General features: G+C 44.0%; 1 protein-coding gene across 1 annotated transcript in view; it reads right to left on the reverse strand.

The window, feature by feature from the left end:
• Window positions 1-481: 481 nt before the first annotated feature.
• The window catches only part of slc30a8 (solute carrier family 30 member 8), a 31,079-nt gene continuing 14,456 nt past the window's right edge, over window positions 482-17,104 (reverse strand). Inside the window, exons 5-8 of the mRNA XM_033019209.1 lie at window positions 13,476-13,650; window positions 9,353-9,458; window positions 3,490-3,624; window positions 482-773 (exon numbers count right to left, since the gene is read on the reverse strand). Of these exons, the coding sequence (XP_032875100.1) occupies window positions 628-773; window positions 3,490-3,624; window positions 9,353-9,458; window positions 13,476-13,650 (562 nt within the window). The 3' untranslated portion in view covers window positions 482-627. The remainder of the gene's footprint in view (window positions 774-3,489; window positions 3,625-9,352; window positions 9,459-13,475; window positions 13,651-17,104) is intronic.

The raw sequence follows: 17,104 nt of genomic DNA on the forward strand, positions 1-17,104 counted from the left end.
CATCTGCAGTTCCTTCCTACACATCAATTTAAAAGTTCGCAGCCAACATCACCATAATGGGCCAGATATCATATGATGAGGAGATGGAGTACAGGAAGGAGATTGAGAACCTTGTAATCTGGTGTCAAGACAACAACCTCTCCCTCAATGTCAGCAAGACAAAGGAGATAGTGATTTGACTTCAGCAAGCGAAGTGGTGCACACACCCCAGTAAGCCTTGATGGTGCTGAAGTAGAGATGTTCGGAAGCTCAAATCTACCTCATTGGGGAGCTTTGAACTATCTTTAATCAGACTTTATCTTGCACTAAATGTTGTTACCTTTGTCCTTTATCTGTACATTGTGAATGGCATGATTATAGCCATGTCTAGTCTTTTCTGGACAACACAACAAAAATATTTTTGCTGTACCATGATACACATGACAACAATAAACTAAACTAAATGTAATAGGCAACATATTATTTATTAGACTCTTAATTATATTGATACGCAAACACCACATGTATTTTCTTGGATTTTGGTGAGGTTCGCTAACTGAAAGTGGATGCACTGAAGGCCAATGGAACTGCCTTTACGAAACATAGAATAAGCTAATGAAAAAAAAAACACAATTGCTTAATACAATTTTAATCTTTGGGTTCTTGGCAATACCAACAATCTGGTTCTTGATCCAAATGCTGCTCCACTTGAATCGTGGCAGAGTGAACATTAAAAGTCTTGTAAACCAGCAGAGTAAGTTCCTTAAGAACCTGTTGTGGATCCACCGTATCAACTGTGGAGAACGGAAAAAGTAATTATTTTTAAGTCGGCATTATCAAATGCATTATGTATTTGCAAATCTATGGCTCAATACATGCTGGCTAACAAACAGGATATAACATAATACCTTACTTAATCACTCTTTAAACAGAGTCCTATTTTTGATACACAAACAGAAATGCAATTAGAACTCAGCCAGTCAAGCAGTATCTGTGGATAAAGTAACCAGTTAACCGTTTATCTCTTGGACCCTTCCTCGGAACAGTTCTGAGATGGGATCCCTGACCCAAAATATAGTGGTTTCTTTTTCCACAAATGTTGCTGCCTGTCAGCGAACTTCCACCATTCTCTGGTTACTTTGCAGGTTCTCTGGATACTTGAGAGAGATGGATAGGGCTCTTAAAGATAGCAGAGTCTAGGCAGGAAAGGGGTACTGATTGGGGATGATCAGCCATGATCACATTGAATGGGGGTGCTGGCTCAAAGGACCGAATGGCCCACACCTGCACCTATTGTGTAGTGTCTATTATCTATTTTATGTCTTTATTTCAGATTGTAGATTCTGCAGTTTTGTTTGTTTCCCATTTCTAACAGTTCTCTGTAAATTTATAATCCCTTCAAAACAGACCAGGGAAAATAAAAATCCAATCCAATCTGTTCTTCATTCTTTGAGCACAAGGCTTCAGAAATACCAAAGCTGAGGTGACCAAGGAAAGATGCGCAAAATTGATTGGGACCAGTGTGAAAATTCAGCATCTACCTACACGGAACAGAATTAGTCCACATCTCAGAGGATCTGACATGGACATCACACGCTGCAGCACTGGTGAGTAAGGCAAGGCAGCGCCTTTACCACCTCAGGCAATTGAGGAAATTCAGAGTGTCTCTGAGGATCCTCCAGTGCTTCTAGTCAGCGGCTGTGGAAAGCATCTTGTCCGGAAACATCACGATTTGGCTTGGGAACTGCTCTGCCCAGGACAAGAAGGCTCTGCAGAGTGTAGTGCGTTCGGCCGAACGCACTATGGGAACTATACTCGCCCCCATGCAGGAACTATACATCAGAAGGTGTAACTCCAGAGCCAACAAGATCATGGGAGACCCCTTCCACCCCAGCAACAGACTGTTCCAGCTGCTACAGTCAGGCAAACGCCTCCGTTGCCATGCTGTGAAAATGGAGAGGTTGAGAAGGAGTTTTTTCCCAGAGGCCATTAGGACCGTAAACTCTTATCTCACCAGGGACTAACTTTGCTGTACCATTTTACTGTTGTGTCTTTTTTAAATTGATGTTTTTTTTCTTTTTCCTCCCACAAATATGCAATATGTTAATATGCGTTTCTGTTCCATTCTGTTTTGTAGTTTTTTTGCATAATCCGCAAGCATTGCCACTTTTTATTTCACTGCTCATCTCGTATGTGTATGTGACGAATAAACTTGGCTTTGACTTTGAGAAAAGAAGAACTTGAACTTAACAAGAGTAGAAGGGAGGATAAGAGGCCAGGGGAATCACACAATATGATTGAGAACACCAACCCAGATTTATATGTTTCCACTAGCGGGGGAGTCTAGGACTGGAGGTCATAGCCTCAGAATTAAAGGACGTTCTTTTAGGAAGATGAGGAGAAATGTTGTTTGTCAGAGAGTGGTGAATCTGTGGAATTCTTTGCCACAGAAGCCTGTGGAGGCCCAGTCAGTGGATATGTTTAAGGCAGAGTTAGATAGATTCTAGATTAGTACAGGTGACAGAGTTTATGGGGAGAAGGCAGGAATATGGGGTTCAGAGGGAGAGATAGATCGGCCATGATTGAATGGCGGAGTGGACTTGATGGGCGGAATGGCCTATTTCTATTCCTATCACTTATGTATACCAGCTGCACTCTCCGGTTAGAGACATACAGCATGGAAACAGACCTAACTAACCCATGCCATCAAAGATGCTCCTTCTACACTTGTCCACCTGCTTGTTTGGCCCACGTCCCTCTAAACCTTTCCTATCCATGTACCGATAGTGTTTGGAAGAGCAAATCCATGAGAAACTGCATCCTAGAGCTATACCTCTCCAATGAAACCCCTGGCATTTCTGCCAACTTAAAGATGTGTCTCTTTGACAAAAGATAAAAATGACAACAGTCCACACAATGTAATGGCTTTGGACCATATCGGGGGAAATATTTTAATATAAAACAGTTGAATTCAGTCACTTTGCCCTTATTATAACCCTGTATGGTAACTCAAATCTCACTGTATCAATTGGTGCATGTGACAATAAATGTAACTTGAACTTGAACTTAACTATTCCGAGGCAGCAGACATGGAGCGGAGAGATTTCAACATACTAGTTGGATAAGCAAAGACTTCAGGTGATCACAATTGCTTGCACATGTCCCGGAAGGTGCCAAGCAAGCACCTGCTAATGTTTGTGAAGAGGAGCATGTTCCTTTCAAATAAAGAGGTGCCTATGATTCAAAGCAAAGCCAATTCCATTCACAGAGTACCATCACCACCCAGTTCACTAGTCCTCCTTCCACGCATCATGTTGGCTGATGCCAAACCAGATCCCTCTGCTAATCAGCATCTTGTCAGGAATCCTTACCTGACCGGAGGTAAGAGAACTTATTTACATACAGAGTAATGTTCAAAAATAACATGGCATTATTAGATCCCAGCGTCTTTCAAAGCCAACACTTATTTTAAAGGCAGAAGGAACAGGAAGGAACATGATGCATACTGACCAGTGTCAACGTGAACTGTAAGAACAACCTGGTTCATGCTCAGAGCCCAGAGGTGAAGGCTGTGCAATGCCTTCACTCCATTAACTGCCAGGATCTTTTCTTTCACAACGTTATAATTAAGTCCAAGTGGTGTGCCTTAATAAAAGGCAACGGAAATGTAATTAAAATGCTATAATTGACCTGAATTAGTCCACATTTTGCATTACATACACTTGAACCAGGCACGTGCTGTGAGTAATTACTCAGGGTAGGCAGTCAGTCGGCTTTAAAAAAAAAACTTAAACCGCGCATGCGCAGATTGTTCTCTCGGAAAAAATAAAAAATATAAATAAAGACAGTAACAATTCAATTTGCCCAAGGCCTCCAAGTCTCCTTTATTCTGAATTACTGAATGGGTGGGGGGTGAAGGGTGATGGCAGGTGGAGAGATGGTGGGAAAAACGGGAGCACAGGGAAAAGTTGAATCAGTCGTCATCTCATCTTATTGAATGACAACACTAGTTCAAGGGACCAATTGGGGGGAGAGTTCCTTTCACAGCGTGTGGAGAGTCTGTGCCAGGGGTAAAGTTGCGGGGAGGGCAGGAGTGTTGAGAAGGAGGGGGGTCGGGGATAATGCCAGCAACTCACTCACTCACCGCTGCTGCGGCGCTCCGGACGCGGAGCCACCGCATTGCAGCCGGGGATAGAAGCAGCTCGGGTGGCTGCGCGCGGCCGCCGGGACCCGACAGCAGAACTGGCCGCCACTTCAGCGCCTTCTGCCGGCCCGCTCACCTCTGACAGTGCTCTCTGTCTGAACACCTCTCACCTGCCACTCGCCGACTTCGTTCATGTCAGCCGCTTCCCGCAAATCCTTAAATTCCCACAGCCGAGTAACCTCAATCGCGCTGTCAGAATTTAAGGATTTGCAGGAAGCGGCTGACATGAGTGAGGCCAGCGAGCGGCAGGAGAGAGGTTTTTAGACGGAGGCATGCCAAAGGTGTGCGGGGGCTGGCAGAAGGCGCTGAGGTGGCGGCCGGTTCTGCTGTCCGGCCCGACGGCCGCTCACGGCCACCCGAGCTACTTCTCCCCCCCCGGCCTCAATGCGGTGGCTCCGTGCAAGGAGCGTCGCAAGTGGCATGATCCCGATCCCCTTCTTCACAATGCTCCTGCCCTCCCCGCAACTTTACCCCGGGCCAGACTCCCCAAACGCTGTGAAAGGAACTCTCCCCCCACCCGGGAAATACGGTATTTAAAAACATATAGCACCAAGAAATGTACTTACCACATTATTGGTACACGAACTCCATTCTTCTCTCTTTGTTTCCTAACATACTCTTCAGATAATGGCAATCCATATTTGAAAAACCCGCCAAGAAACTAGCGCTGCACATGCAAAGTAGGCTCCTGCGCTTGCGCAGTACAGCAAAGGCAGAATTTCAGCTGCCTTCAGCCCCGCTTGTCATTGACGGCTTGAAGCAGCGCTGACGGCACATGGGCTGCACAGACCTTCGCGTGTTGCAAGTGCTGCGGATGAAAGGCACGGAGAATTATGCCTACCTAAGAGATCGATCTCTTAGATAGGCATAATTCTCCCATGCCTTTACTATTTATATTTAGTAATTACCATTTTATAATTTTAGTCAGGGTAGGCAGTGCCTACCTTGCCTACCCTGACGGCACGTGCCTGACTTGAACAATATATATAAGCATGCATATAGATATCTTATAGATACATAGTTGTCATCCATCCAATTTTCCACTGTGTTGCACCCAGTAAAAAGAATGAACTGGCTAATCAAATAGCATAAGTTTCTTGCTTTTGCTGAAAGACAAAGGTTATCAACCACCATGTTACCAGGTTTAGGTTTCTTGTTGTCATCTGTGCCAAGTTCCAGTGAAAACCTTTGTTTTGCATCCTATCCAATCAAATCAGATAATACTATATATGTAGGAACTGCAGATGCAGGTTTATACCGAAGATGCTGCAGTAATGGGCCTGTCACACAGGCAACATGTTCGGCGACTGCCGGCAACATCATAGTCGAGCAGGTCGCCGAAAAACAGGCGTCTGGATCCCCCAACGACAATGTCTAAACAACCTACCTCCTAGTCGACGTCAAGCTACAGCAAGCTACCGACAACCGGCGACCCATTAAGACGTCCACCTATGACCATACCTACGACAACCTACATCCACCTGCGACAAGCTACGACAAGGTAAGGCAATTCAGTTGCCACTTGACGTAGGTTGATGTAGGTAGTCGCCAATGAAATTCACCAAAGTCAGCACTGGCGACAACCTACGTCATCCTGGCGACAACCTATGACAGCACCTATGTCAGGAGAACTCAAGCTACGCTCATTGACGTCAAGCCAACTGTCGCCGACTGTTGCCGAAAAGTTTTGAACATTTCAAAATCCAACGATGACCAGAAAAACGCTACGATTCTTTGGGCGACTGAGGACACTACTCATGACCATACACAGGCGACACTCCGGCGACCTTGTGGCGACAGCCTAGTCGCCTGTAGTCACCTGAAGAATCGCCTAAGTGGGACAGGAGCATAACTCAGCGGGGCAGGCAGCATCTCTGGAGAGAAGGAATGGGTGATGTTTTGGGTCGAGACCCTTCTTCAGACTGAGAGTTGGTGGAGAGGGAGATACTCTCATTTTCACACCTTACCCTTACATATCTCTATGTCTCCCCCTCCAGCATTTTGTGTCCATCTTCAGATAATACAATATGTATATACAATCAAACCAAACTCAAGTACAATAGGTGGAAAAAGGGAAAAATTGGAGTACAGCATATAGTTCTCAGCATTATAGTGCAACAGCTCCAGAGACGAATCCAATGTCTGCAATGAGATAGAGATACTGTAGCCTAACTTGTGGAAGGACTATGCAGAGCCTGATAACAAAGGGAAAGCAGCTGATTCTGAGTCTGGTGGTGCGCGGATTCAAGCTGATGTATCTTCTGCCCGACAGGAGTGGGGAGAAGAAGGAATGGCTGCGATTGGAAATGTCATTGATTATGTTGGCTGTTTATCTAGGGCAGTGTGAGGTGCAGATGGAGTCAATGGTGGTGTGTGTGGTCTGTGTGATGAACAAGGCTACATCCACAACTGTGTACATTTTTTGTTGCAAGTTTGGGTAGAGCTGTTCCCATTCCAGGCTGTGAATGCACCCCAACAGTTTGCATACAGGTGTCACTTGATCTTCCCTTCCTTCCAATAATTTAGTTCAGTTTAGACATACAGCGCGGAAACAGGCCTTTCGGCCCATCGGGTCTGCGCCAACCAGCGGTCCCCGCACAATAACATTATATTTACCAAGCCAATTAACCTACAAATCTGTACGTCTTTGGAGAGTGGGAGGAAACCGAAGATCTCGGAGAAACCCACGCAGGTCACGGGGAGAACCTACAAACTCCGTACTGTACAGTACCCATAGTCGGGAACGAACCTGGGTCTCCGGCGCTGCATTCACTGTGAGGCAGCAACTCTACTGCTGTCTCACCGGAAAAACATCTGTGACAGCGCCCCCTACCTAGGATGCCACTCTGATACCCATCTCCTGCAGACAGGCCAGAAGAGGCCAAACCACAGCTCTGCTGAGCAGAGGCCACAGCCAAATAAGTAATAGCTGTGTCCAATTAGCTGATATTGGATTGTCAGCCTACTCCATATAAGAGTACGTTTGGGTTGTCACACAAGCAAAGAAGAACGAGGGTTTGAAGAAAGACTGAGCCAAACCCCCAGACAGCCAGCACCTCCTCAGAGGCCACAACTGAGTGGCTGTGGCAATCCTGAGACCGCCAGTGCCTCTTACCTCCCCACAGGCAACGTGGGACTACGACAACACACACACAAGTAAAGACTGAGCTGCCAGGATAAGCCTGATATCGTCAACGTCTTCTCTTCAAGCCCAAAGTCGAGCTGCCACGGCAAGCCCTGAAATCACCAGCACCTTCTCTCGGGGCCTGGGTGAACTGCAGGGATAAGCCTGAGATTGCTGTGCCTCCTCCTTCAAGCCCAAAGCTAAGCTGCCAGGACAAGCCTGGGAACGCCAACACCTCCTCTCATGGCAAGGGTTAACTGCAGGGATATGCCCTCCTTTGAGACCAGGAATGAGCAGCTGGGACAAGCCCAACATCGCCAGTGCCTCGTCAGATACTCATTGACAACGAGGGACAGTGCCCCCATGCGGCGACCTATACTTTCCTGTTACTATAAATAAATTACCTCATGTGAGTTCAACCCACTGCGAGAATCTGGTGTAATCATTGTCAACCCAGCGTCAATCCCTGACCCCTCACATCTAAAAAGCTTTAACAAAACGTTAAGCAACAAAACATTGGTTTATCTGGGGCTTTGTTTAAAAAAAACCATTCAAGTATGAAAAGATTCTATTGTTTGTGAACCAAAACGAATTAAGAAAAACAATTTTGTAAATTTAGGAAATAAGCCAGTAGTCTCAGAAGTCACCATATTATGTTTAATCCTGTCCAACTTTGCTTCAGTTCTTTACCTCTCCAAATACATATCAATAATGCATATTACAAATGACTAAAAAAGCAGTTACTTTCTTAATCCATTTAAAAGTGTTATAGGAATATTATTAAGGCAGGTTAAATACTTGATAACTGCTTCAAATATCTCAGATTTGAAGAATATGGGTAAGAATTGGAGATGCTGGTTTAAATGGTTGCCTCGCCAATAGTCTGTCCCTTCCTACTCTTGTTTTATAGTATGTGTTAAATGTATGTTTTAGTTTTCTGTAGCTTGTTTTATGTGGGTCTTACCTCGACGGAGATGCGATTTATTTCTATATCGTACCTCCGTCTGCACACTGGCCTAACATCTAGTTGTTAGCGGCCTCTGCTGGAGGTCGACTTTGGGAGCCCCAACCTGCAGGACTTTAACATTGTGGTGCTCGTGGTCCCTGTCAGGGATCGACCTGGGACCTCCAACAGCGGGAGCCTGCGGACTTTAACATCGTGGAGCTCACGTCCCTGTCGGGGATCGATCTCGGACCTCCAACTGCGGGAGCCTGCAGATTTAACATCGTGGACCTTGCGGTCCCTGGTTATAGAGACCGACTTCGGGAGCTCCAAGCCACAGGAGCTTGCCCCTTTACCGGGGTTGTATAGTAGTTACTAGAATATTTGTAAAATAGTAGTTTGATGATTTTGTAACATGGTGGTGGGTATGTCACCACGGTTTTGTTTTTTTTGGTTTCTGTATCGTGTTGAAATTAAATAAATTATTTTTTGATACAAAAAACAAAGCCACAGCCACCGGGAGCTTTGATCGCTGGCTGCGGGATCTTCTATCGCCCCAACGCGAGAGCTTCGATCACCGACTGCGGGAGCTTTGATCGCACTGAATGAGGATGAGGTTTGACTGCCTCGACCGCGGGAGAAAAATGAGGGAAGAAGATTAGACTTTATTGCCTTCCGTCACAGTGAGGAATGTGGAATCTGCAGTGGTGGATGTTTATGTTAACTTTTATGTAGTTGTGTGTCTTGTTGCATTTTTTTAGTAATGGCTGTATGGTAATACGAATATCACTGTAGCTTAATTGGTACACATGACAATAAAAGACCTTTGAAACCTTTGAAACTTTTGAAACCGAAGATAGACACAAAAAGCTGGAGGAACAGTGAGACAGGCAGCAGCTCTGGTGAGAATGAATGGGTGATGTTCTGTAGACTCTTCTGAAGAAGGATCTCGACCCGAAACGTCACCCATTCCTTCTCTCCAGAGATGCTGCCTGTTCCGCTGAGTTACTCCAGTTTTTTGTGTCTATCTTCAGATTTGAAGTAGTTACTGCAGCTAAAATGTCAATTGGACCAAAATGAAAATAGTTGAACTAAGAATTACCTTCCATCAGCACCACCAAAATATCGCGCAGAATTTTGAAAGTTGTTCCTAACACGAACAGAGAGAAAATAAACGTGCAGATAGGGTCAACTATTTTGTATTGGGGCTGGAAAAGAAAAGGAATATGTTAATTCAGGATGATTACTAGATGTATCCAAGAAGTATAACATTAATTACTACTAACTATTTTAAACTGCATGTTATCTTTTCTCTCTGGACCCACAATAAAACTCCTCTCATTGTCTCGTCTCATTTAGGCACCAAAAGCTTAATGTGCATGTATTCTTCATCGCTTATTATATTTCTTGTGGAAACATGCCTGGTCTATGTTTGTAATTTTTCTAGCAACTAGAGGATTCAGGTTAAAAAGTGAGCTTATTAATTATGAGTATGGCACAATATGCTGGGTGCTTGGCTACTGCATTGCTAATAACTACATTTAGATAAATGATTAGGTCATAGACAATAGACAATAGGTGCAGGAGTAGGCCATTCGGCCCTTCGAGCCAGCAATGTGATTATGGCTGATCATCCCCAATCAGTACCCCGTTCCTGCCTTCTCCCCATTTCCCCTGACACCGCTATCTTTCAGAACCGGCCTCCACTGCCCTTGAGGCAGAGAATTCCACAGACTCACAACTCTCTGTGAGAAAAGTGTTTCCTCATCTCCATTCTAAATGGCTTACTCCTTATTCTTAAACTGTGGCCCCTGGTTCTGGACTCCCCCAACATCGGGAACATGTTTCCTGCCTCTAGCATGTCCAAGCCCTTAACAATCTTATATGTTTCAATGAGATAACCTCTCATCCTTCTAAATTCCAGAGTATACAAACTCAGATGCTCCATTTTCTCAGCATATGACAGTCCCGCCTTGTAAACCTACGCTGCACTCCCTCAATAGCAAGAATGTCCTTCCTCGAATTAGGGGACCAAAACTGCACACAATACTCTAGGTGTGGTCTCATTAGGGCCCTATACAACTGCAGAAGGACCTCTTTGCTCCCATACTCAACTCCTCTTGTTATAAACGCCAACATGCCATTCGCTTTCTTCACTGCCTGCTGTACCTGCATGCTTACTTTCATTGACTGATGAACAAGGACCCCCAGATCCAGTTGTACATCCCCTTTTCCCAAATTGACACCATTTAGATAGTAATCTGCCTTCCTGTTTTTGCTACCAAAGTGGATAACCTCACATTCATCCACATTAAGCAGCATCTCCCATGCATCTGCCCACTCACCCAACCTGTCCAAGTCATCCTGCATTCTCATAGCATCCTCCTCAAAGTTCACACTGCCACCTAGCTTTGTGTCCTCTGCAAATCTGCTAATGTTACTTTGAATCCCTTCATCTAAATCATTGATGTATATTGTAAATAGCTGCAGTCCCAGCACCGAGCCTTGTGGTACCTCACTAGTCATTGCCTGCCATTCTGAAAGGGACCCGTTAATCCTTACTCTTTGTTTCCTGTCTGCCAACCAATTCTCTATCCATGTCAGCACTCTACCCCCAATACCATGTGCCCTAATTTTGCCCACTAATCTCCTATGTGGGACCTTATCAAATGCTTTCTGAAAGTCCAGGTACACTACATCCACTGGCTCTCCCTTGTCCATTTTCCTAGTTACATCCTCAAAAAATTCCAGAAGATTAGTCAAGCATGATTTCCCCTTTGTAAATCCATGCTGACTTGGACCGATCCTGTCACTGCTAACCAAATGTGCCACTATTTCATCCTTTATAATTGACTCCAGCAACTTCCCCACCACCGATGTCAGGCTAACTTGTCTATTATTCCCTGTTTTCTCTCTCCCATCTTTCTTAAAAAGTAGGATAACATTAGCTATCCTCCAATCCACAGGAACTGATCCTGAATCTATAGAACATTGGAAAATGAACACCAATGCGTCCACGATTTCTAGAGCCACTTCCTTAAGTACCCTGGGATGCAGACCATCAGGCCCTGGGGATTTATCAGCTTTCAGTCCCATCAGTCTACCCATTTCCTGCCTAATGTGGATTTCCTTCAGTTTCTCCATCACCCCAGATCCTCTGGCCACCAGTATATCAGGTAGATTGTTTGTGTCCTCCTTAGTGAAGACGGATCCAAAGTACCTGTTCAACTCATCTGCCATTTCCTTGTTCCCAATAATAAATTCACCTTTTTCAGTCTTCAAGGATCCAACTTTGGTCTTAACTAATTTTTTCCTCTTCACATACCTAAAGAAGCTTTTACTATCCTGCTTTATATTCTTGGCTAGCTTACCTTCGTACCTCATCTTTTCTCCCCGTATTGCCTTTTTAGTTATCTTCTCTTTTACTCTTTAACTTTACCCAATCCTCTTGCTTCCCACTGATCTTTGCTACGTTGTACTTCTTCGCTTTAATTTTTATACTGTCCCTGACGTCCCTTGTCAGCCACGGTCGCCCCTTGGAATCTTCCTTCCTCTTTGGAATTAACTGATCCTGCACCTTCTGTATTATTCCCAGAAATACCTGCCATTGTTGTTCCACTGTCATCCCTGCTAGTGTATCTTTCCAGTCAACTTTGGCCAGCTCCACCCTCATGGCTCCATAGTTCCCTTTATTCAACTGCAACACTGACACCTCCGATCTACCCTTCTCCCTCTCCAATTGTAGATTAAACCTGACCATATTATGGTCACTGCCTCCTAATGGCTCCTTAACCTCGAGGTCCTTTATCAAATCCGGTTCAGTACATAACACTAAATCCAGAATTGCCCTCTCCCTGGTAGGCTCCAATACAAGCTGCTCTAATAATCCATCACGGAGGCACTTTACAAAGTCCCTTTCTTGGGGTCCAGTACCAACCTGATTATCCCAGTCTACCTGCATGTTGAAATCTCCCATAACCACCGTAGCATTTCCTTTCCTACATGTCAATTTTAACTCCTGATTCAACTTGCACTTGCATCCAGGCTACTGTTTGGGGGCCTGTAGATTAGTCCCATTAGAGTCTTCTTAGGGTCATCCCCAACAGTTCGGATTATCTCAGATACGTATGTATATCCGCATATATAAAGCATATCTAATGCTAGCAAAGAAAGCTTACCAAATAATGTTTACTACCATTTCCAATTCTAAAAACATCCACCCAAGCATTGTAGAATTATGCAAATAATTATTAAAGCATCAGAAACTAGATCAAGCACATTGGATTATAGAGTGTGATTTTCTGTGAGGTGGAGGTAATGGAGAAGCATGTTTACCAGCTTATATCAAATTTATCAGCAGCTAGCATTGAAAAATACTCATTCTATAATCTCCATGGTAAACTCTAATAATATTACAGAGAAAAGGAATGAAGGAATTGACTCATTGTTCGTTGTAAAGTCATCATTAAGGTGCCAAATGTGTATTCACTATTTAAATCATTGAAATTTGATTATCGTTTTGCAGATGATAGATGATACTTCTGTGGTTTGGGATGCACAGGAACTGCCAGCGTTTATTTAGTCAATGTATGCAATGTAACAAAATTCTTAATCCAAAGAATGACACAAAAAGCTGTAGTAACTCAGCGGGCCAGGCAGCATCTCTGGAAAGAAGGAATGGGTGATGTTTTAGGTCGAGACCCTTCTTCAGATCCTTCTCACCAGTTGCTGTTGTCGGGCTCCATAGGGTTAATGTATCTAGTTCCATTGTATCGAAAACTAGGAAGGCCATTGAATCTAAAACTAGGAAGACCTTTCAAGTCTGGCCTGCTACCTTTGTTTGTATCGTATTTTGTGGCGATATTTGAGATGTTGAGAACTCGAAAAGCACATCAAATGACAACAAAATATCTATTCCATTATCAAATGTAAGTGGCGTCATATAAATGGATTCGATTGACAGGATGTGTTCTGATCTTGCTTTGAAAATGTCTCTTTTCTAAATAGAAATTGAAAACTTTGAAGCGGCAGAAATAAATCATTCTCCCCTTCAGTCCAATCATAAACATAAAGTTTGGAAAGTGATATTTTCAGTACGTCTATCTTCCAGTTACTCCAAGCTACAATTTGTAAATTGCCCACCTCCTTAGCATGATAAAATATGACAAAATAAAATGGAAATCGCTTATTTGGAATTATAAACACATAATAGATTGGTAACTAACCTTGAAGAGAATTACCAGTGCACTGATTAACACACTAATGCTTTGCAAGAAATCTCCCACCACATGAATGAACGCCGCTCTAATGCTGGCATTTGGCCGATGATGGTGGTTACCTTCCACTGAATGCTGGAGTTGCGTTGCACCGTGACTGTGTTGGTGTAGTACCAACCCCATTCTGCCAAAGATAAAATAACTGCATTAGACATTGACCCTGGTAGTTGCTTGTGGTTGCCTATACTTGTTCTGCCATTCATTAATTCACACTTTCCCATATCCTCTAATTTCTTCATACACAAAAATCTATTGGTCTCAGTCTTGAATATTCTCAGTGACTGAACATATACAACTCTGTGGTCTGGAAAATGCTAAACATTCTCGACAAGGCATGTGAAGAAATGTTCCCTCCAACCTGTCCTAAACGCCATTTCCCACAACTATAAACTATGTTCTAAAATCTCTACCTGAGGGGGTAAGCATCTCTCTGAGCTAAACCTTCGAGTCCACTTACTGTGTTATGCATTCCAACAAAATTATCATTCAAGCTTCAAAATTCAAAAGAAATAGACCCCTTCTACTGAATCTCTCATGAGGGACTGCTCTCAAATCCAGAAAACAATCTGAAAAAATCTTACAGGACAGAAAACCCAGACTAGAAATTCTTTCTCCCAACTCAACCAGAGCTGTGCAGTTGAAAATTCATCTTTACCGTAGAGTAGAGCAATGTTGTGCCTGTGTATGTATGTCTTGGTGCCCAAAGGGAAATTTGAATCCAGATGTTTTAGTTGGATTTTCATGAGATGCATCACATTTCCTCAGTCAATAACCTTCTCCAAATGACATTAACAGTTTTATGTCGACACTGTCCGAAGAAGGGTCCCGACCTGAAACGTCACCTATCCATGTATATCACAGATATAGCCTAACGCGCTGAGTTACTCCAGTTTTTTTTTTTTACAGTTTTTTGTTGATGATTATCGCTCTTTCTTAAATAAGACCATGACATCTAGTCTATAGTGTTGTGATGTGCAGGGAGATGGCTATTTAACCAATCTGGGCCTGAATGTTCCTTTCACACTGATGACACGTGCAGGCGTAATTCTTGATTTTTGAGATTCTCTTTCCTCTTTGCTTCCTTCATTCTAGATTTCTCATATGAGCAAGTACACGTGGGTATGCAAAACAGGACAATCCAATGCCTATTATTTCCCCATGTACATGTCAACGTTGGAACTCTCCAGGGATGTTCTAAGAGTCTTTTTCCGTCCACCATTTCCTCATTAGCCCTCAGCTTTCATAATGTAGCAGCTGTGGCATTCTGTCATCAGACATTCTTCTGGCATGTTCTGCCCACCTGACCTGTGATTCTTTCAACAATGTGTAAATGCTGGGAAGGTTTGTTTGCATCAGAATCTGTGTGTCCTGAAACTTGCCATTTGATGTGAAGTAGACTATGCAGACAGGACGTGTGGAAGTGGTTTAAGCTGTGGAGCATGGTCATAGGTTCATGAATTCTAGGAGCAGAATTAGGCTATTCACCCCATCAAGTCTACTCTGCCATTCAGTCATGGCTGATCTTCCCTTCCCTCTCAACCCCATTCTCCTGCCTTCTCCCCATAACCCCTGACACCCATGCTAGTCAAGAATCTATCTAGCTCTGCCTTAAAAATATCCACTGACTTGGCCTGCAGTAAATTGTTCAGGACTCACAACCATAGAGTAAAGTGGGTGTGACAACACCACAATACACCTTCAGCTTGGTCCTTAGGCTGATTCCTCTTCACTTTATTTCTCCTTCCAAAAGCATAGCCAGCTGTAGCTGTCCTGTTGTTGACTCCTCATCAATATTGAATGATCTTGATAGTTTGCTACCTGAAATCATCTGACCATTCACAAAAATATTTAATTCTATGTATGTTTTTTTTGTGTAGACTGGTGTACATTTTCTGTTTCTTTTGTGCTATCCAATGGTGCAATACTGAATCCCATTTAATTTTCAATCTTGTTAATATGACAGTTGGCAGGTTGTATTATTAAACTCACAGAAGAGCCAGCCCTTACTTCTCCCGAGAGAGGGCTGTTCAAAGGACAAATACTCAAACTGAATCCTTGGTCCCCATGGAGAACTGTGGCTTCCTGCAACCTCAAACTCAGGCTCACACCCATGTGGCTGGGCAGGTTCCTCATGGAAATCAAGTTCATCTCAGACGTCCAGCCTCATATTCAAGGTTGAAACCCTGCTCCTTTCATGTTTTTTTTTGTTCGTTGCTGCATTCGTTAGATCACCCAAATCCCATACTGGAGGAAAAAAACCTAATCTGCTTTTAATTCAGTCTAATGAGCACAGAGTCTTGCCTCAATGCAAGCTTCCCCATTGTACTGGCATCCCTAGGCTCAGGATATGTGGTGTTATACAGAGACTTCTGCCAGGAGCAAGTGGCCAGAGCCCTGGATTGTCCCCCTTGCACAACAGGGCAAGCCTCCAGCCTATCCAGTTCCGTCTGACCCCTGCAAGCCACATCCTATCCCATCCCTGAGACATCCAGTCACCCCTGTAGTTGAAAAAGTGCCACTTGGAGTGTCATGCGCCTTTTGAAGAGGTGGTCACTAGATTGCAGCAGCCAGTGGTTTACAAGCTGCCAGAGGTTTACCCTGCTGCAAATGTAGTGTGACATTGCGCTTGGAAACCCAACAATGCTGTTCCAGGAACCTTGCAATTTAATATCTAGATATTTATGGAACATTAATTGGCAACATCAGAATAACCCAGAAACATCTTCACCACAGCAATTTCCGGGCTCAGATTTGTACACAGTGCTCTGGGTCTGCTGTCATCCAAACCCTGTATAATTGCCAGTCCCCATTGCAATAAAGATGAGTCTTATCATGTTGTCTTTGCATTTGCATGGTGTGCCTGCATATTAATGTTTAACGTGATTCATTGACGAGGACATACAAATCCCTCAAAATTCATCTCTGTCAGTCTCACCATGGAAATATCGTTCCGCTTTTTCATTCTTCCGACAATAGATTTGTTACCTAGCAAATTCTGACAGTAGCTTTGCCTGCATTCAAAGCCCAGAGGCAATAGACAATAGGTGCAGGAATAGGCCATTCAGCCCTTCGAGCCAGCACCGCCATTTAATGTGATCATGGCTGATCATCCACAATCAGTACCCCGTTCCTGCCTTCTCCCCATATCCCCTGACTCCGCTATCTTTAAGAGCCCTATCTAGCTCTCTCTTGAAAGCATCCAGAGAACCGGCCTTCACCGCAACATTTTTTTGTTTTTATTTTGGATATGCAGGGCTGCCAACTATCACGCTTTGAGCATGAGAATCACTCATTTGAACAAATTCTCACGCTAATCACAAATTTCTCACGCTCTGTCGTGAGAAATTCTGTGATCAACGGAAATGTCAAAACTCAGATAAACTGCATTGGCCGCGGGTGTTGGAGAGCCGGGGCTGGCGAGTGTTTGCCAGGCTGGCGAGTGTTTGCCGGGCTGGCGAGTGTTTGCCGGGCTGGCGAGTGTTTGTGGGGCTGCCGAGTCACTGGAGAGAGAGGGGGAGAGACAGAGGGGGAGAAAATGGGGAGAGAGAAGAGGGAGAGGAAGGGGGAGAGAGAGGAGA

The sequence above is a fragment of the Amblyraja radiata genome, chromosome 4 (genome assembly GCF_010909765.2).
Source record: "Amblyraja radiata isolate CabotCenter1 chromosome 4, sAmbRad1.1.pri, whole genome shotgun sequence".
Classification (NCBI taxonomy): Eukaryota; Metazoa; Chordata; class Chondrichthyes; order Rajiformes; family Rajidae; genus Amblyraja; species Amblyraja radiata.